The sequence below is a fragment of the Neolamprologus brichardi genome, chromosome 12, assembly GCF_056152115.1.
Source record: "Neolamprologus brichardi isolate AB-2024 chromosome 12, ASM5615211v1, whole genome shotgun sequence".
NCBI lineage: Eukaryota > Metazoa > Chordata > Actinopteri > Cichliformes > Cichlidae > Neolamprologus > Neolamprologus brichardi.
In genome coordinates, this window is record NC_142115.1 from 31,369,921 (window position 1) to 31,391,063 (window position 21,143).

Consider the following 21,143-nt stretch of genomic DNA (forward strand, 5'->3'; position numbering starts at 1 on the left):
TGTGAAAATGTTATGTGAAATGATCACACCTGGAAAACTACTGACACACTTAGCTGTACTTTGTGATCATGCCATTTAATCAGTGCTGTATGATACACTGCATTAAACTCGCTTCAACAAGGGCTTTCCGAGTCAGTAATCATGCTGAGGTTAGGCATTAGCTCAAAGCAGAAATCATCATTTTCTGTTCAATATTCACATCTCACGATGAGTATCAAAGGTACATCTACTGATTTTATGAATCCTAATGTATCACTTAATGCCGTTCATTAGTAATGTTTATTAGAGCAGCTGCAGATGGTTGATAAAGGGATGAATGAAATGGTTTTCTTGAGCCACTCATGTTACTGATTCATGAATGTATCAGCATTTTGGACAAAAATATCCACTAAACATTACGTATTTAATTTCCCAGCACTCTCTTCTGAAAATGCTGAGTCATCAAGTCATGACTACGTGAGTCACTATCTGACCATGTGAGCTGTCCCAATACGGTAGGCTGTGCCACTGATATGTTGTTTTTCGGTCTGAAGAATTAATTGTTTCATAAGCTTCACCTAGATTTACCTAACCCCCCTGATTTCTGGCTTAATTCTAATGAGTTGAATCACCAACAGTTCAGACAGGATTCTACTAATGTATGAATAGTTAGCGAGAAGCAGCAAAAAGGCAGACGCCATGCTGTGCTATTGTTTTCCAATCTACTTGACTTGCAGATTATGTGTTGGTAAGTCTGCAGGCTAAATGCATGTTCAGTCAACCAAGACACTGTACTTTATGTTCATCAGTGCCTTCAAGATCACCATTTAAGTCACAGACATCTGTCAACTTTGCTAGTCAGCTTACAGTATAAAAGCTGTGCTCATACCTTAATGCAAAAACTGACACAAAGGGTTTCAGCATGTAAAATCAATCTGTTTCCCCCTTTTGTGATATGTCAACAAATGCAAAATCACAACTATATTTCTTGTTATAGCAGATAAAATTATTAAATCTTGTATTAACCTTTGTGTTTACAGAATCTTGTCACACACTCTCTTTTTAAACTTGTTATCAGTATTCACCATATTTTGTGACAATGAAAACCCCCAGTACATTGTGATTCAATTCAATAATGAATACACTCTTTCTTCAACTCTGTGGTAGTTTCGGGAGAATTAAGCAGTTTGTTTTGTGAGACAGAACTCCATTTGATTGCACAGTCTCAAAACATTTTTCAAGCATAAAAGCCAAACACTTTTTCATGTTTCAGCTTTTAGGAGTTTGCTTTTGTTCTTTTGCTTAAGAGATGTCGGCCGTAAAGCGAATATAGTTTATTTGTCTAAAAGTACAACAGGCTGAAGATTATGGGAAGATGTGATTTAGAAAAATTGTACTATATGCATCATTACTTGCAGGTTTCAACACTAAAAATAAAATAAAATAAAATAAAATAAAGAATATAAACACAATATTGCATTGCATTAAAATTGCATCATACAGGTGTTTCTTTTTGCCACTAGTTCTAATCTTTCTTATTCAGTAAAGGGATTTAGAACGTGAAGAAACAGCATACTACATAATTGAATCTATCTCACCCCTGCTAGGATGGATTTCTGTGACAAACACAGATGCTATAGCAGGCTCCTTGATCTCTGTGATCCTAAGGATCTTTTCTTCAGGTGAGTTTTAATTGTCTTACCTTGCTGGAGCTGTGGTGGAGTGTGTCACTGTAGATGGTGCCAGTGTCCAAGTTCTTAATCTTTATAAAGCGGGGGCATTTGGAAGGGCTGCCATTCTGCAGTGACTTAATGGGTGAGGTCCTGCCCTCAGCTGGAGGCTGTAAAAAACACAGAGACATTCACACATGACTCATTTCTTCAGACCCTTGTACTTTAACTGTCTAATAGGTTCTGGCCTCGGTAATACTTTTGGTGGAAACTGGATGGATCGGTATGACTCCCAGTTATAAACAAAGTAAGTTAAAAAGTGACGCAGACCTCCCACTGCCAGGAAATGGATTTGAGTGCATAAAGTTGGACATGAGAGTTTGACGTAAGAATACTATGTGAAATATCTGAAAGCATTTCAACTGGCTGCCTCGGTGAACCTCAGCCCTTTGTTCTCAAGAAATATTGATTTGTGATTGTGCTTATGTCTCTCTCACTCAGGCCTATGCACAGAAACCATCTGCATTCTTTCCTTTCTCCATTTCTCTCCAGAATAAAGGCAATCAGCATTTAACAGCAGGTTGATGGCAAGCTAACTCTAGGCTCACACGGTTTTCCAGTACTGTAGCTATTGACTGATGAATGGCTGCAATTTAACCCCAAAGCCAACTGTAAGAGCTCCTAGAGAAGGCGGCAAATGATTGCCAAAGATCAGAGTAATCAATTGCACACCTTGGAAGCTCTTTCATCATCTTCCACAGCATTGTTAGTCAAACAGTGGTGCAGCTTTTGAAATACTTGCTTGCATGCTTGCTGGAGCAATGAATACCGACAGTGTCACACTTGTGGGGTCTCACTGTCATTTGATGTCCTCTCAAACTGTAGGAAGGAGTGAGCAATTTGAATAGAATCTGATTTTACACGCACAAGTAGTGCGTTTAATGCTCGAACAACAATAACCCCCGCCGAGCACCTCAGATATGACGTGAGGTTGTGGATAAGATGAAAGATCATTGTACCATAAGGAGAATGCACATCAAACAGGCAAAGTATTTCAGATGTGGAAAAATTAAGCCTTTCTGACTTAAAAAAGAAATAAAAGTTGTGTATCATTTGACTGTAAGGCTTGTTGCTCACTGGCTGGAAGATAGCTTTGGCATTTACATTTATTTCATTTTATTTTTATTTTTTATCGCCATCGGCAAGTTTCAGAGAACCACATTTCTGTGAACAATCGCTAAATGTCACTTTTTTGTTTTTTTAATTCATTTATATATCTGCGCTGTTGCAGATTTTAAATGTTTAACTGACAAAAAAATGAATTTCTTTCTTGTTTTGTTTTAATCCAGTGAAGGTCTGCCTAAGTCTTTGTTAGACTTGAGGGTGATAAGCAGCAAAACAAAATAAAGAAGAATAAAACAAATTTCCATCCAAAGTCTGCAGTTTATTGATAAAATCTGCTAGCAACAGCTGCTATTACAGTCTTCAACTGATAATATTGTTGGCACCACAAGTATTTTGAATGGCAAAACTGCATAAATAATATGTTCCAGTGCCTAATGTCAAAAAAGCATTTGCTGGTGCATGTATCATGCTTTATCTGTTTAAATGACCCAGTCCTCCCCAAGATATTACACACAGACTTATCTCTTATTTTAAATCCCATTATCCATCACGAGCCCTCAATATCAAGAATAAGGTGTGGTTATGTCAGAAGGGAGGATCCATGGTGCTACAAATTAAGATAATTGAAGCTAATTCGATGAAAATGATTTCATAATGGGGCATAATCATTTTCTGGTAAATGTGGTTATGCAGTAAAGTTCCCCACCCACCCAAACAAAACCCCCTGATGGGAAATCAAGATGAAGCACACAGGACAGATGTAGATATGAATAGAGAAATGAATGAAATTGAGAGTTTGAGAGAAGAGATATTTTCTATATTTTAGATTTTGAAGACAAATACATTTCTGATTTGACAACTGATGCCTTCTTCGGTGATGATTAAGCCACAATGTGCAAAAAAAAAAAAAAAAAAAGGAAGCACAGAGGCATATTTTCTGTTTTCAGTGGAGTATCAGAGTTGGTGGCTCCATAAATCACTAGACGGTTGAATATGAGAGAACATCCCACCACCTTGCCTTTTCAGTCAGCTTATTACACATTAAATTATGCAGAAGCTTAAGTGAGAGACACATGGAAAATCCTTCACCAAAGTGAGAAAACTAATTTGCAGGGCATCAATGTGTCACTTAAAATCTTTGTAGTCAAAAAGGGAAAAAATCATCCCCATTTTCTGAAACTATTTAACTTTTGTGTTTTTAATGAACTTAGTGTTGGACTTGAGTCTGTCACATTAAGTACTAAGCAGGGAGCCATCAAAGTTAGTATCAGTGTCTAGCAAAACGCCTGCAGGGGAGGTTCCTGCTGCATGAGTCAGTACACATATACTGGACACACATTGATTCCAGTTCCCAAACACACATTCTCACAGGCAGATAGGCTTCCTCAACTCTAGCAACTACACACGACAATGAAAGACATATGGCTTCTTACTCCATTAAACATTTCCACTCTGTTATCAAGCACCATCCATATCTCCCCTCCCTCCCACTTTCTAACCCTCTCGTACATATATTCTCTCAAGCATCCACATTAACACTCTCTTCTGTGGAGGTCTGAGAGGATGGATCAATTTAAGAGGGGTCACATTTGATGGTGCGAGACAGATCAGCAGCTGCACGCATTCATTAGGCCATCCTGTCTCATTGATGGGGCCTTGAAGTGGGGTAACCATGTGCAGATTACTATCCCTATCGCTGACATGTAGACCTGTGGCCAGATCCTTCTGTGTAGAAGGCATAAGCTGGGTTTAATGCTGCACAATCTTGCTGATGGTTGGATCTAATGTCTAGGTGATAGGATCTTAAGCAAAGGCTTTGCACAATGTAAAAAGAACATGGATGTGCATGCTCAGTTTGTGAATGCATGGGACCATAGAACACTGTGGATGATTGTTTTAAGGGCAAAGAACCATAAAGGCAGTCACAGATTTACATGCATTACACAGCTGAACTAACCAAGCCTGCACAGGAAGACTCAAACACACGTACACACAGAGAACAAAAAAAGGTTTATTTTCCAAATTCTTGATCTATCAAAGTATAGATGAAAAACTTATGCTTACACCTGCTTTCTTTCACTCTAAATCATTTCAAGGGCTGGGAATTTGTTTCACTTTACCTTGTCAGTGTCAGCATTGTTAAGCACCACCGGCATGTTTTCCAGCATTCTGTCATTATCTGGCACCAGCTGTGGGGATGTGCCATTTCCCACGCCAAGGTCCCTAGAAGTCAGATACAATTTTCTGTCAGGTGTATAAACTCGCATCTGGTGCAAACTAATCTTTCATTTTAATTTAAAACCTCATCCAAGACATGCATACACATACACATCAAACAAGCATCCCGTTTTGCAAAGAACGAACAAAAAAAAGAAGATCTGTAGACACTCTAAAATACTGTTAAATAAGGAAACCCTGTACAATTTTTAAAAGCTCTGCACACCCACGAAGGAATTTCTCTGTTCAGAACATAGTGGGTGCACAAAGACAGGCATAGCTCACCGCTTCAGTCAGACACATTTATGTGACTACACTTTTACACTGAAAACACAGATTTTAAGTTCATTTCAAAAGTGTTTTCACTATGTGGAGATACAGAAATTATTTTATTGGTGCCATATAATCTGCATCATTATCATTGCATTGATAACATTCTCTACAGCATTATTTCATCTAATAATATTTCTCACAGTATTGATATTGCATTAAAGTTGTTTATTGAAGATGTCCATTTGAGGATCCTTCCATTATGTTAACTTTTATTACAAGTACGGTTAGAAGTATTTCATACACATTCACATTCATACACGAGTTGATGTTCGGTTCATTAAGGGTCTTAAGCTTCACTGGCGTGACTGTCCAGGTAATACATGCTGAGGGAAACTAGAACATAGAAGGATACATACATGCTTACAATACATATAACACATATAATTTAGGAATGTGTCAGGCCTGAGGCCTTAACTCATTTGGTGTCTTACTATATTTTACTCTACTTGGCAACAGATGACCAGAGTCAATAATTAGCCCCAGAGGCCCTGAGGGCTTGAAGTTTATTACCCTGTATGGAAGGTGTTATAGAAAAGAGAAGTTATATGTCTGCTTATAGCTATTAAAGAGGTACATTGTAAAAAAATATTCCATAGAAAAACGGAAAATGTCCTGGTAATTTTCTGCCAGTACATTTTCTGTTTTTTTACGGAAGTTTGACGGACATTTCTGTAAATAATAAAACAGAAAATTCTGTAGATTTACAGTATACTCTCTGTACTATTTACGGACATTTTCAGCTATAAAAACGGAAAATTCCGTTTATTCACAGTATATTTTCTGTATCATTAACTGATATTTTCCGTTAATAGAAAAATTGAAATTTCTGTTTATATTACTATTTCCAAGCACTTCTTTTCACTGTAACTCATTAAATATAGTTCTTTATATCCTTAAACGTACATTTCTATGCAATTACAACCGAGTGTGCTCGAAAATTCATAAATTAAAACTTAAATTAATTTGTGCTTCGTACACAACAACATTGGTACAATTAATGTTAAATATTCTTTTATTCTCCTTATCTCAAACACTATATTAAAATATAACGACAGCATCCATCTTGTCATAAAATGACTAAACAGCTGATACATGAACAAAATAAGCTTTCACAAGCTTTCAAATTTGAGCATTTTTATTTCCTTGAAATCAGGTTGCCCTCATGTAAATGTGTTTATTTACATTCATTCAAGTGGCTACCAAGTGTTTTCTTCAAACAGGACACCTGACAAACAAAAAATGTCATATTTAACGATATGTTCACGTTTAATAACATCCAGAGTACCTTTTAGTTAGAATCACTGCCTTGTGGTAGTTTTGCCTCAGCCAAATGGTTAAGGTGTGGTTTACATCCAAGTCTGTCCACTTATGATACAGTATACACATGTAGTCAGTCATAGCCAAACACCTTTGATTACTGAATTACATTCACTTCATTAATGAAGTGAATGTAATTCACATTTGTGTGAACATTTGTCTGAGATTAACTCTTTGGGGTCTTTACCTTACAATATAGCATACTTGAGTCAAAATTTGTTGACTGTTTAAGTGGTGCCACATGAATAAAACTGAACAGATCTAAAGAAGATGTTCCTGAACTTTGGGTTTATTCGAACAGGACGGATGGATAACCACAGGACTTTTCCCCATATGATAACTGAAACACAAAATAAATTAAGACAGATTACTGTCCCAAACGTAAAGATAAAAGTGTACTTGTTACAAGTTACTGGACTTGTTTTGTCAGTGAGGAGCAAAGTACAATTAGAAGTGCTTGTTCTGATGAAAAGTTAAACTGTAAACAGCAGCGTAGTGAATAAGGATCTGTGTCCACGAATCCTCAGCAGTGACAACACTTAAACATCATAGTTCAAAATCCTTAATGCACACCTTTTTCTCCACGGTGTTCAAATTCTTCTAGCTGTTTAAGTAGAGGAAAAGTCTGACATATTTCATGACCATTAAATGTTAGACCAGGCTCTGAAAACAAGGTTACGGTTACAAACAAAAACCTCTGCTTGTGCGCACAGACCCTAAATCACAACAAATAAGACAATAGTAAGACAAATTACTACAAAGTCTTGTTACCACTCTTCATATACCAGTGTGACAAAGTCCTGAATGCAGCCTGCATGTTAGTACATCAAGGTCCAACTGAGTTTTAAATAAAATACACTCAGCTTTTCCTTGGATTTTCAGAGTTGCTCAGTCGAGTGTAACCCCGACTGCTGCAGTTCCTGTATGAACAGGAACTGCAGCAGTCGGGGTTAACGTGTCGCTGTGTTGCTCCTCCATGTCAGCCATTGAGACTAGTCGCAATTTACTCTGAGGAAAAAAAGAGAAACAACAAGACATTTTTAAAAAGTTTGTATTTTTATAATTTTTTTACCTAGAACATAAACAACAAACAAAAAAATTATTAGGGCTGTGCGATATGACGATATATATCAGATGACGATATAAAAATGTCTATCATTTCATATTATACACTATTGTTTGTTTTGTGGTGTTGCAAAATAAACTGTTTACGGCAATATTTTTTTCATGATTTTGATGGTCACTGTAGTTGCTATATTATTTCTTAAGGTTCTCTCTTTCTCTTATACTTACAATAACCACACTATGGACGGACAAGTGACTGTTTTTACGCGTACTTTCGTTACCAACAATGACGGTAAAACCATTATGTGGCTCCGCCCTCCGCTTGTTTATTTTCCACATAAACCTTTCACAATAAAGCTCAAGTTTCTGTTGAGACTTTTCAAAATAAACTGAAATGATATACATTATTCTCAAACATAAAATTTCAGAATATGCATCAAACAAATGACCTCAAATAAAAACATGAAGTGACTATAAATGGCGCTTACAGTCATCACAAAGATGAAGGCACAGAGAATACCAGCATGGCCAGCAAGAATGAGGCAGAACCAACTAGCTCCAAACAGAAGGACCAGTCAAAAGAAATCAAGGACCTTATTGTTAAACGAGGGGCTACCTCTGTAGCATGGACATGGTTTGGTTATGAAAAGTCTGACACGCCCCAGAAAACTGTACTATGCAAATTATGCCACAAACTGGTCCCCACCACCAGTCAAACACGACAAACCTCTTTAACCACCTACACAAGAATCACATGAAAGAGTTTCGAGAGAGTTTACGAATGAAAAGCAAAAAAGAGCTGTCAGGTGCTCAAAGTAATCCTTAGACACAAACGTTAGAACAGGCTTTTCCTTGCAGCACGCCGTGTAATAAATACTCAGAAAGAAAATGGTGGCCGTTTAAACTCATGTCTAAAAATGTATAGTTTCACACATCGGTCAAAACACTCGACTCCAGGTACACGACGCCCAACTGCAAACACTTCACATAAGTTGAGTTGCCCGAGAATCACAGAATTTACAGGAAATGCACTATTTTGTGATATATATCATTACTACAAAGGATTATAATTCACGTAGAGTTGCATACACATAACACCATTCTATTGCAACAAAAGCAGTTTATAATCAAAGTGACATACATACCTTGAAAAACTAAATCAACCACAACATTAAACTCACCTTGTTTCTGTAGAGATGGTGATCAGGGTTTTTCTTCATTTCCTGAGACCAGCTGCTCTGGATCATCACCAGCTTGTATCTTCATCTTTTTTTTCCACTCAGGGAAGTCTTTCCTTTTCTTGGCCATTGCTCTGCACTGGAAAACCAAAGTGTGTGATCAAAGGTGAAATAAGGGATATTTTCCCACTGCAGGACTTAGAGTGCTTCAAGTAGTGATAACTGTTGATCCATTTCTCAAATAATCTGTAAGGATCTGGATTTTTAAGAAAGATACAAATATCTCTGCTTATATTTGGCTAAAAGCTTGATATAGACACAACAGTTTATAATATGTCAGCATCCCCGGCAAGGCATATAAAGCCCCTGCACACCAGCACTGCGCTTACATTATAGTTCAATCAAGAAATAGTTATTATTGATTTGTTATTGAATTTCTTTAGTAATAATTATTAGTATTTAATCACATTAGCACAGTGGGGTGACAAAAATATTCCACATACTAGAAATGCTGCTCAGTATTTCATAAATTACATTTTCAACAAATGTTGGAGTAAAAACACAGTTACAGGGAAAATGTGTCTGTCTGTAAATATTAACTAAACATTTCTATGTGCTACAAAATAGACATAATTGTAAATGTGCTGAGGTGAAACTATACTTTCAATAATATTACCACTACAGTCATTTAACCACCAAAATAATCTATGCTGGTCAGCTAGCTAAAAGTCTTTACTTTAGCAGCCCAAATCAGAGGCTAACATTAGCATTTGCTAGCGTCAGCCAGAAAGGTCTGAGGCTTAAACTAGGGTTAGTGTAACTTTGCCTGAAACCCTTTAAAGTGTACAGTAGAGCCAACTGTAAAACACAGGTGTTGATACAGTACTTATTAGAGTCCTAGAATAATTTCTAGAACCATGAAGTTCTCTCTTTTCCCAGTTATCCACATCGCTGACTTTTGCTAATTAGCTAGTTAGCAGTCACAGCTGTGTAATACCCAGAGAGACACAGACAGCTAACTATAATATTTATGAAAACTGGTTCGGCCACTGAAGGGCAAAACTGGTGGTATCACAGTAAAATTATTTTAACATTAACTAAAATGGAAAGCTTAAGTCATGTTAAACCTAAATAACAATTATTTTAAAAAATGAGTCAGCAAAATATTCCTGACTTGTCTGGAGACAGCCAAAACCAGTTAACAATTAAATTAACAATTCTTTCTAAATAAAAACGCGGAGTCTTTTGAAAAACATTATTTTAATAAAAGGAAACATGAGTTTTAATACTTACCACAGAAATTTGAAGGCAGTTTCTCCAACTTCAGAGTCCAAAATCCAGATGAAGCCTGAAATAAACCTAATGGCTGCTCTTGCGCTTACTTTTCCCTCCTTTTCGGGTTCTTTTTACCACAATGCATTGCAGTAGTTGAGAAATACAGAAAAATACCTGTAAATGACTAATACGGAAAATTCCTTCACGTTTATACAGTAGATTGTACTGTATTTTTACGGATTTTTTTTTTTTTACAGTGTACAAGATGTACGATTAACTGTGACTAATGTCTGGAACCTATTTTAATTAATTAATGTAATTGACGCCATGGGGGGGGGGGGGGGGGGGGGGGGGCGTACCCCACTGCTTTATAAGTATCCACAACATGTATTTTTGTCAGAAGACATATGCTGATGTTTTCTCCGGGCTGTTAATAAACTCATCGTTTGATTGCACTTTTCTGGGGCCTCCGTGGTTTGTCTCACTGCTCTACATTGATCGATTTCGCGACAGTTTTGGTGGAGGATGCGGGCAGTGTAGGCTTAGCGGTGTTACTTTCCGCGGTGGTCGAGCCGGTGTTGTGCCAAATTAGGTATCCCCGACAGAATTTGTTTCCCCTGCGTCGGGAGCACACGCTGGACTGTCCAAATCACGGACAAATAGTATCCCACATTGTTGATTTTTAGTTTACAAACACTTCTTATAATGACTAACTACTCCTGACATTTTTTAGATGTTAGCTCTTTATACAACGAAGTTATAGTGGGATACAAATAATATCAGGCTGATCCTGCCACAATTTGTTCCCCCTGTGTAAAACACGGACAAACAGTATCCCACATTGCTGATTTTTCGTTCACAAACACTTCTTATTATGACGCATTACTCCTGAAACTTTGGAGGATTTAGCTCTTTATATAGTAAAGTTATAGGAGAATAAAAATAGTTATCAGCCAAAACGTTAAAGGTTTGTTAAAAATAATCCCATCTGATACCCGTGAGCAATAAATATATAATTTTCTGTTGTAACCCTCAAACTGAATGGTAATGTAACGATACTAATTTTTCACTTTTTCACAAAATGAAAACATCAGTACTTCTTAATGCTCCCAGCACAGGGGAAACAAATTCTGTCGGGGATACCTACTTTGGCACAACACCGGTACTGGCCAAAAACTGATTGCTTGTATTTAAACTGCTGTAAGTAACTTGTTGGGCTATAATATGTGAAACATATTTTAAATGCATCCCTCATGGATGACATAAAGTCATATTGAGCCACAAACAACATTTGTGTAACAAGGTAGAAGCCGCAATCAGTTTTTGGCAGTGACTTTTATATAACCTTTATTTATGCAGTTAAAAAAAAATCTCATTAACATTAAAAATGTATTTTGTCAGAGTAAGCTGGCCAAGAGGACAGCAGAAATGGCAGCAAATATGACAATAGAGGATAAAGGACCGAATTGGTTATAATGTAAGTACAATAACACAGAGCTGTAAAGATACTTGAAAAAACAGATAGTACATAAACAGATTCTATATAGTCGATATAGTCTATTTACCAACATACATAAAGATATTACACATAAAAAATACACGGAAAAATTGGAAATCGGTTTTTGGCAGGCAATCACTTTTTGGCACAACACCAGCGTGGTCTGACGGGAAGAATCAGCTGTACAATTCTGAGTTTGCAGCGTTGTTGATATTAACAGATCCGGCGTGGTCTGAGGAAAAGAAATAAATCGGTGAATGATTGATATACTTACATGAATTTTGGTGGATCCGCTGAGGTCCAGAAGAATAATCAATGAGGACTGTGTTGGTTTGAATGTTGATAAATGATCCAGGAAGAATTGCCTGGTATGTGTGTGTTATTGAGTAACAACATGCGCAATAAAATTGGGCGCTGTCTACTTCCAGTTTGATGAAAATGTCACCTTGACCTGGACAAGGTGTTTACGTGACTCGGGATTTCAGAGAATCGAGTCAGCTGTGATCTTGAGTTCTAATGGTAAATTGATTTTAAAGGAAAATCAATGTTTACTATGATGAAGTAATTCTGAAGATATTACTAGATGTGCTGTGATACAAGTGAAGAATAAGTTGTGTACATGGGGATACACAATTGTGTTGATATTGATGGATCGGCTGCGGTCCATCTGATAAGTTAATACTGGGTGCACTGAGACAAGAAACTGTTTTTAAATCTTCACTGGCTGCAGTGATACATGTGCTGAAGATTACTGGACCCGGCGAGGTCCATTTGATGAAGTTCTTGGGCAGATAAATGACAGAAACAGTTTTTCAAGTGTGTGGAGAATTAAAAACAAAACAAAACTGAACTTGCAGGTTCTCCGTAGTCGGCGCACTGTGTGGACTTATATCAGAGTTATAAGTCCAAACGTTACACACACGGTTCTTGGGTGTGCGTTACTTCCTTTTTTAATTTTAAACTGCGACAGGTGTTAATTGAACTAGAACTTCAGCAGTGAATGAGACAGGATTTAGATTAGGTCTAGTTCTGGTAAAGTAAAATATTATGTTCAAAGTTTTATGCCCTGGAGGCCAAGAGTTGTGTGTAGAGAAGAACATGACTTAGAAACGGACATTTAAGGTCACATTTCGTCTAAGATGGGGAGAACTGTCCCATATGTGTTTATTTCTCTTCTCTTTTAAGAGGACATACACACTTAACTGGGTGTTGTCTACTTCCTCTTTCTGAGTCTAAAAAGCAGGATGAATAAAATACTTGTAGGAAAACGTATTTTGAGTGATTCTAAGCGTGTGAATGTTGTGAGTACTCGATTTGAAGGATTCTGTGTTATTTGTACAAAATAATAAATAAGTAATAATAACTCATAGGAGAGTACGTGAACAGAGGAAGTCTGAGAGAGTGTGTGCATAGGCAAACTGCAGAGTGTGTGCGTCAACAACACGTTCTCACTCCCAAAGCCTAACATTTTATGCTAGGTGACAAATCGTCAACATATTACGTTTTCGGCTACCCACCCTGTTCCTAAATGATGACCTCGGAAAATTGAGGAAATATGAGAACCGTATGGACTCAATCTACACATGTTCGCTCTTTTTCTTCAAATCACTTAGAAAAACGCTATTTAACATCATTAAAGTCCTGGGTAAGCTCAGGAAAAAGGTTATGGTTAGGGATAGGGATAAGGTTAGGTTTAGGGCTGGAATACAGGCAGTAGCGGTTTTTGATACGGGCGAGACGGTTGCCCGGGGCGGCATGGTGGGGGGCGGCATCACGGGCATCGGCCAAAAAAAATAAATTGCTCGTACTCATGCTGCCCCGACGTTATGCCAGCGCATATTGGGAATGGCATAGGCACCGATCGGTTTTCTATCGCCCATTTGCTGGGAGTAAGGGCGCCCTCCGTTTGTGAGATGCGCCTGCTGATTACGGCTCAGGGAGGAGAGGCGGGGCAGCGGGGGATTCTCAGGCTGGCAGGACCACATCTAATAACCAACTCACAAAATAAAACAAAATAAAAACCAATCAACAAGCACGAAAACACCAGACATCATGATACAGACTTATAATTTGCACCGATGTTTTTTCGAAATTCTATACGCGAAAAGTGAGGCGAGAGCCCTCCGTGCGCCTTCTCGCTGCTGAAGTCAAAGTAAACTTTATTGTCATCTCTGCTACAGTCCAGTATATAGAGAGACGACACGACGAGTCTCCAGTTACAGCAGTGCAAGTAAACAAACAATAAATATAAGAAGAGTAAGAAAATAAATATACACTTTAGGACCAGGGGTAAAGGGATCAATAACAATTTAAAATTTATAATTTACAGTTTGATGATTTAAAGTCTCACACACAACCCGTCGAAAGGGGAGGGCTCTGCTTCCAAATAGAGCATATCTCATTCATAATGATGTAAATCCAAGCCCATTATGTATTCATTATTTGAATCCTGGGTTGTGTGAAATCCCAGAAATAAACCCTAGACAAAGTGAATCTGCAAACTAAGGTGTAGGTCTATTAGGTTATGTTGTGGTGATTCCTCGAGTTGGGGGATTTGTGTTCATACTGGAGTTCAAAATTAAAACCAGAGGGAGTGGTCGTCCAGGGCACCAAACAGGCTAGGACCGCCACTGAATACAGGGCTGGAATGTATATTACCGTGGGAGAGTCATTGCACTGGATTTCTGCCATAACCCGCCGCATACTCAATGAGGACTGTGTTGGTTTGAATGTTGATAAATGATCCAGGAAGAATTGCCTGGTATGTGTGTGTTATTGAGTAACAACATGCGCAATTAAATTGGGCGCTGTCTACTTCCAGTTTGATGAAAATGTCACCTTGACCTGGACAAGGTGTTTACGTGACTCGGGATTTCAGAGAATCGAGTCAGCTGTGATCTTGAGTTCTAATGGTAAATTGATTTTAAAGGAAAATCAATGTTTACTATGATGAAGTAATTCTGAAGATATTACTAGATGTGCTGTGATACAAGTGAAGAATAAGTTGTGTACATGGGGATACACAATTGTGTTGATATTGATGGATCGGCTGCGGTCCATCTGATAAGTTAATACTGGGTGCACTGAGACAAGAAACTGTTTTTAAATCTTCACTGGCTGCAGTGATACATGTGCTGAAGATTACTGGACCCGGCGAGGTCCATTTGATGAAGTTCTTGGGCAGATAAATGACAGAAACAGTTTTTCAAGTGTGTGGAGAATTAAAAACAAAACAAAACTGAACTTGCAGGTTCTCCGTAGTCGGCGCACTGTGTGGACTTATATCAGAGTTATAAGTCCAAACGTTACACACACGGTTCTTGGGTGTGCGTTACTTCCTTTTTTAATTTTAAACTGCGACAGGTGTTAATTGAACTAGAACTTCAGCAGTGAATGAGACAGGATTTAGATTAGGTCTAGTTCTGGTAAAGTAAAATATTATGTTCAAAGTTTTATGCCCTGGAGGCCAAGAGTTGTGTGTAGAGAAGAACATGACTTAGAAACGGACATTTAAGGTCACATTTCGTCTAAGATGGGGAGAACTGTCCCATATGTGTTTATTTCTCTTCTCTTTTAAGAGGACATACACACTTAACTGGGTGTTGTCTACTTCCTCTTTCTGAGTCTAAAAAGCAGGATGAATAAAATACTTGTAGGAAAACGTATTTTGAGTGATTCTAAGCGTGTGAATGTTGTGAGTACTCGATTTGAAGGATTCTGTGTTATTTGTACAAAATAATAAATAAGTAATAATAACTCATAGGAGAGTGCGTGAACAGAGGAAGTCTGAGAGAGTGTGTGCGTAGGCAAACTGCAGAGTGTGTGCGTCAACAACACGTTCTCACTCCCAAAGCCTAACATTTTATGCTAGGTGACAAATCGTCAACATATTACGTTTTCGGCTACCCACCATGTTCCTAAATGATGACCTCGGAAAATTGAGGAAATATGAGAACCGTATGGACTCAATCTACACATGTTCGCTCTTTTTCTTCAAATCACTTAGAAACACGCTATTTAACATCATTAAAGTCCTGGGTAAGCTCAGGAAAAAGGTTATGGTTAGGGATAAGGATAAGGTTAGGTTTAGGGCTGGAATACAGGCAGTAGCGGTTTTTGATACGGGCGAGACGGTTGCCCGGGGCGGCATGGTGGGGGGCGGCATCACGGGCATCGGCCAAAAAAAATAAATTGCTCGTACTCATGCTGCCCCGACGTTATGCCAGAGCATATTGGGAATGGCATAGGCACCGATCGGTTTTCTATCGCCCATTTGCTGGGAGTAAGGGCGCCCTCCGTTTGTGAGATGCGCCTGCTGATTACGGCTCAGGGAGGAGAGGCGGGGCAGCGGGGGATTCTCAGGCTGGCAGGACCACATCTAATAACTAACTCACAAAATAAAACAAAATAAAAACCGTGGGAGAGTCATTGCACTGGATTTCTGCCACAACCCGCCGCATACCATAAGAACGCGGAAGGTCTCCCCGGGACATGACAAAACATCGGCATGTTACGCCTCGGGAGTGAGAACGGGGCGTCAAACAGCAAGTCTGGTTATAGCTTGTGAGCTGGTGAGAGACGTTGCAACATGAAAACAGAGGAATTCGAGACTGAATGTTAAATAAAGAAGAATAAACAATGTTGAATAAAGAGAGAAAATAACTGACAATTACATTAATGAATAGAAAACGCACGTACACAAATTGTTACATGTGAAATTATTGTTGGAAAGAATCAGAAGTGAGATCGTTTAATATACACATGCAACGAAGAAAGCAGCTTACACTCCTTTAATTTCCAGAGCCAGAGTGTGTCCCCTCCCCTCATACACTGAAAAAATGGGAATTGGCAGGCTTTTGAATTTGCACAAATGAATTTAGTTAATGCTACACAAGCCTTTCATGTTTCTCTTATTTACATGATTAAATAAAGTACCATTTACTTGATTATAAACAATACTGAGACTACTAATTTTTCTTGCATTGAATTAAAGTGACTAAATTAGAATACTAAAACCATTGTAATCATGTTTGACCACAACCGGAAATGATGCAATATATTCAAAGACAACAACTAAATATGATTGGATAATAAGACCTAGAGTCTTATCCAATAAGACAACAACATAATTTAAGGAGAGCGCAATTGACCGCCAGATTCTGGAAGACTGTTTAGCCGCATGCAACCTTTGGCACTGAGTCAGGCATACTGAGAAGGTAAGTAATTTAAATACATTTGTTTTAGTTGGGTACGTTTTCACAGAATTGTTGTAGTGCATGCTATATGAAAAGTAATCTGTAATGCATCTACATGTTGTTTTTACAGTGCTAGCTAAAGTTGGTATTAGCTTTGTGGCTAAAACTGAAAAATAGTATCAAATTGCAGCTGTTGTTGGTCAGATATGGAATTTATGCATGTGACAGAGAGCACTGACGTTTTTTATGGCTTAGCAAGTTAAAACGTCACTGAGAGAGCGCAATAGTGTTTGTGTTACTCGTGCTAGTTATGGCTACAGTGGCTAATTAGTCCGGCTCTAACCGTCAGAGTTTAAGAAGCTGGGAGCGCCACAGTGCCATAACTTAATTCTTGCTGCTGACACGCACTCAAGTTATAATAAGGATCCTGCCACCTTAGACGTGGGTTTAAGAACCTGTGCCCATAAATGGCAAATCATTTTTCCATTTAGTCATTGTTTTAGGTGAAGTGTCACTTGACTATTCTATCGGTCAAGCCCAAATAATACAGCAGATATCTACAAGGAGATAAGTTTGTTCAACAGAGTATGTCTTATTAAGTGATGTATTGTGAATTTTCCAACATCGTCCTAACAAAAATTAGGACCCCCCCCCCCCCTTTTTTTTTCTACTTTGTGTAGAACATATGTGAGCTGCTTCTCAAAACATTATGTATAAATGAGAGAAAGATTGGTACTTTAAAGAAACCATTGATGCTCTTCTGGACTGCAATAAATACATTTTTTCAATTAAAATTAATGTTTTTTGTGATGGTGGAATTTTTACCTTTATCATTACAGAAGTCAAAACATCAGATGATGATAGCTTACCATCTAAACTCCCCATCTCTTGGCAAGTCTGAATTAGAGGGCTCAGCTGTATTGGCCTTTCTAGTGGATTTAAAGAGTTAAAGACTTAAAGAGGAGATAGCTTAAGTCATTAGGTACATATTCCCTGACATTCTAGAGGTCGACCTTGGACAGTGTGTGACATAAAGAGTATAACTTATAGAAAGGGAATGGTACTGGCCCAAAGGGCAGCAGGTGGATTGCCAGAATACTGAAAAACCATATCTGCATTGTACCACAGCATATTCTACATTGTCAGAGAGCTTGGTGGCTGGTACAGAGAGCACGACAGAGCTTTTGAGCTCAGCCCAGTATCCACAAGAATATTCGCTCTCGTTTCACTCTGAACTCCTTGATACTTATCCATTGGTTGACTATGAGATTGGATTAGTCCACATTGTGACTCTAAAAAGGCATATAGAAATAAAAGGTGTTCATATAAGTGTAATAGGTTCAGTCGCATGTATTTCATTAGATAAATTCTTCTTTTTTTATGTCTGATCTTTATAACTTTGACTATTGGGTATGGATAGCTTTATGAAAACTAAACTGAAATGATTCTTTTTGAATGTCTGATATGTAATTATTTTTTGCCTACAGAGTCCTCTGGTCCTAAAGACTGTTTTGGCTGACGGGAACCTGTCAAAGGCTCACTCTCTAATGGAGCGCCTGAATCAACTGAGGATCTCATCGTTGAAGTCAAGAGACAGTGTTGTCTTCAGGGCAGTTTCAGACTTCAGTTTATGGATTCCTTGTTTGGGAACAAGTTTCTTAACCTCACCTCAGTTTCAGAAATAGCAGACAAAGGGACTCTTAAAGCTATTGACATGCCAAAGCCCACCACATGGACATAAAAAAGAGTAACAGAGTTGGTGAAACTCAAGATGGAAAAGACTTTTTCATACAGAAGACATGAAGATGTTCGTGATGCACCAATGGTAGAGGCTTTCATGGCAAGATGGCCTGATCTATTTGACTTCCACGAGGTAAGGTTTGCCTCATACACGGTGTTCTTGTGGTATTAGCCTAAAATGGTTAAGGCACAGTTGTTATTTGACAGCCCATTTCTTCAGCATGAGTGATTGCAGCCTTCTTCCAGGTATTAAACCTTTGAAGCTCATTCCTCTGTGCTCATGTTTTCAGATCAACGCTGAGTTTAAGAGAATTGCCACCATCCCCCCTCAGACAAAGTTCGTGGCTCAGCTGGCTCTCCACTTGGACAACCTGGTGAAGTTGGTCAACAGAAGAGGAGAGCTTGGACTAATACTGAAAAGAATTGTGGCATAAATGGATAATGTAAGTGATAAAGCCTGAATTTCAAATGTTTTCCCATGATAAATTCTCTCATATTGTATTTTTACATCTGCTTGTTTTTTTAACCTTCACTTTGTCAACTTATTATTAATTGCCAGTAAACCTATTATTAATTTGTGTGCCTTTACTTTAAAAACATTCATGTAAAGTACACTATTAAAACTTAAATGAAGGACAAGGGCTGAATGAAGATGCTAATTACATACATTTCATTTCAGTGTGAAGATGTTGATGCTGCGTCTGTCAAGGGAGTGTGTATCTACATGTGTGAAGACCCTGGCATGCTTATCCGGGAGTATGTGGTATGTACTTGTGTTTTTGTTTTTTTTTCCTTTTCGGACTTTCCAGTGTGTCATATTACTTACTTGGCATGAAATGACTAACATGGCTTCTTTTTTACAGGGCATGGAAGAACGTGCCATCAGTGAGACTGTTGAAGACACCACTGTTCGAATTTATCATCTTAAAGAGCAAGCTTCAGCAGATGAACAAGAGTTGTCCTCGCAGGCATCAGGGTGGCGAAGAATTTGGATAATGTAGCATTTGCTGTGATAATGCTATTTGGACTCATGTATGCACTAAACCTTGCCTACCCTGCTGACCTTCGCTACAACTTTGACGTTTTCCAGAAGGTTTTCATGGAACTGGATGGAGCTAAACTCTCTAAAGTTCTTGCTTTCAAAAACCATCTGTTTCATTGAGAAGTCAAAGACTGCACTTCTGCAATTCTTTGCAGTTTTTCATTTTGTGTTCAGTAACGTTATACTGCTTATGTTTTTATTGCTTTCCCCTCATGTGACTGCAATGAAGGATGATTTTTCCTTTTGGTAAGAAATTTTTACTGATGATTTTTAGCAATATGTTCTAAGTCAACCTTAATGTCCTGCTTATATGTCTAAAATGAAGATTAAAATTCATGTAGGTGTTTGGTATTAGTTATGTAACAATGTCATTTAAGGCTCAACTTAGTTGAAATCTTGTACAGATAAATACTTGTACAGAAGCTGAAACTGTTGTCAAATAATACACAAGTTATATTTGTGTAAATATGTTTATTCATAAAAGCGTGTTGCTTTTTTTCAGGTAGTCTTAATTTAGTTTACATTTTCAATTGTGTAATTAATACAAATGTTATATGTAAGAGATGACAGGATCATCTATAAGCACTTTCTTTTATTTGCTGCTAAGGTCAGTTTTTTGTGAAATATTTGCAAATATATTCTCAAACTAACTTTTTCTTTTAGTTATTTCTGCAGGCTATCTTTAAAAATGTGTTAACAAGTTTATATGGATGTGATTTTGGACTTGTTCATGGCAGAATTGCTGCTTTCACTGCTGTTACAGTTTAATAAAGGTGAATTGTTCAGTAGCACTCAGTCTTTGCCTTTTTTGTCAATAATGATCAGTTAATATTTCAATTGAAAAAATTAAGTAGGATTTAAAGCCATAAGTTGTGTTGCAGGAACATAATTGCAATGTGTTTACATTACATAATATCATTGCGTACCACTGGCAAATAAAAATAAGTTGGTGTTAAACATTAAAATATATTGACATTATGCAATACATTGATATTATGATAATAGATTAATATTAGTACATCAAACATGATTTGTTTAAGTAATCTGATGTAAATAAAATACTTTGATTTGACAAGCATTAATTACTTGAGGGAAAGTGGAAAATTAAGTCAATCATACTTATTCATATTATGTGGGACCGATGTACACAATAAAATCAAGTAAATTGAAAGAACTTTTTTTTTCAGTGTAGCACCCCTGCCCACTTGGCCCCTGTATCAGGCGAGTATGGAAGGCTGGATAGCCCATGACGGGTAAGATCCCACCTCGAAACCCTGGGACAACCTAAGGCAGGCACAGTCACGATTACTCGGCCTCAGTCCCTGTGAGCTCAGACTCACTGGTGAGATGAAGTGAAGAAGACGGGACTTCAAGGGTAAAGCCGCTGGGCTGAGGCGGAGAGGGAAATGTCATTAACAATGACCAGTGATGAGCCAAAGAGAGAAAACACTCCCTCTCTTTCTGGTTGAATTATTCACAGCGCCATGTCTCCATAAACCTGACAAGTGG

The 21,143-nt window shown here is 37.9% G+C and overlaps 1 protein-coding gene, 1 long non-coding RNA gene and 1 pseudogene across 3 annotated transcripts in view; 1 reads left to right on the forward strand and 2 right to left on the reverse strand.

Annotated features, from left to right (window-relative positions):
• Window positions 1–21,143, reverse strand: part of nos1 (nitric oxide synthase 1 (neuronal)) — a 59,705-nt gene that overhangs the window by 29,820 nt on the left and 8,742 nt on the right. For both annotated transcript variants that reach the window (XM_006803862.2, XM_087849344.1), the window contains exons 3-4: window positions 4,895–4,997; window positions 1,682–1,819 (exon numbers count right to left, since the gene is read on the reverse strand). In XM_006803862.2, the coding sequence (XP_006803925.2) occupies window positions 1,682–1,819; window positions 4,895–4,997 (241 nt within the window). The remainder of the gene's footprint in view (window positions 1–1,681; window positions 1,820–4,894; window positions 4,998–21,143) is intronic.
• On the reverse strand, window positions 7,594–10,276 carry LOC148100286 (uncharacterized). The gene is made up of 3 exons (XR_015719818.1): window positions 10,178–10,276; window positions 8,888–9,023; window positions 7,594–7,649 (listed from the first exon to the last, which is right to left on the reverse strand). It is a non-coding gene; the product is annotated as an uncharacterized LOC148100286 (long non-coding RNA).
• On the forward strand, window positions 18,284–20,425 carry LOC148100287 (uncharacterized; annotated as a pseudogene).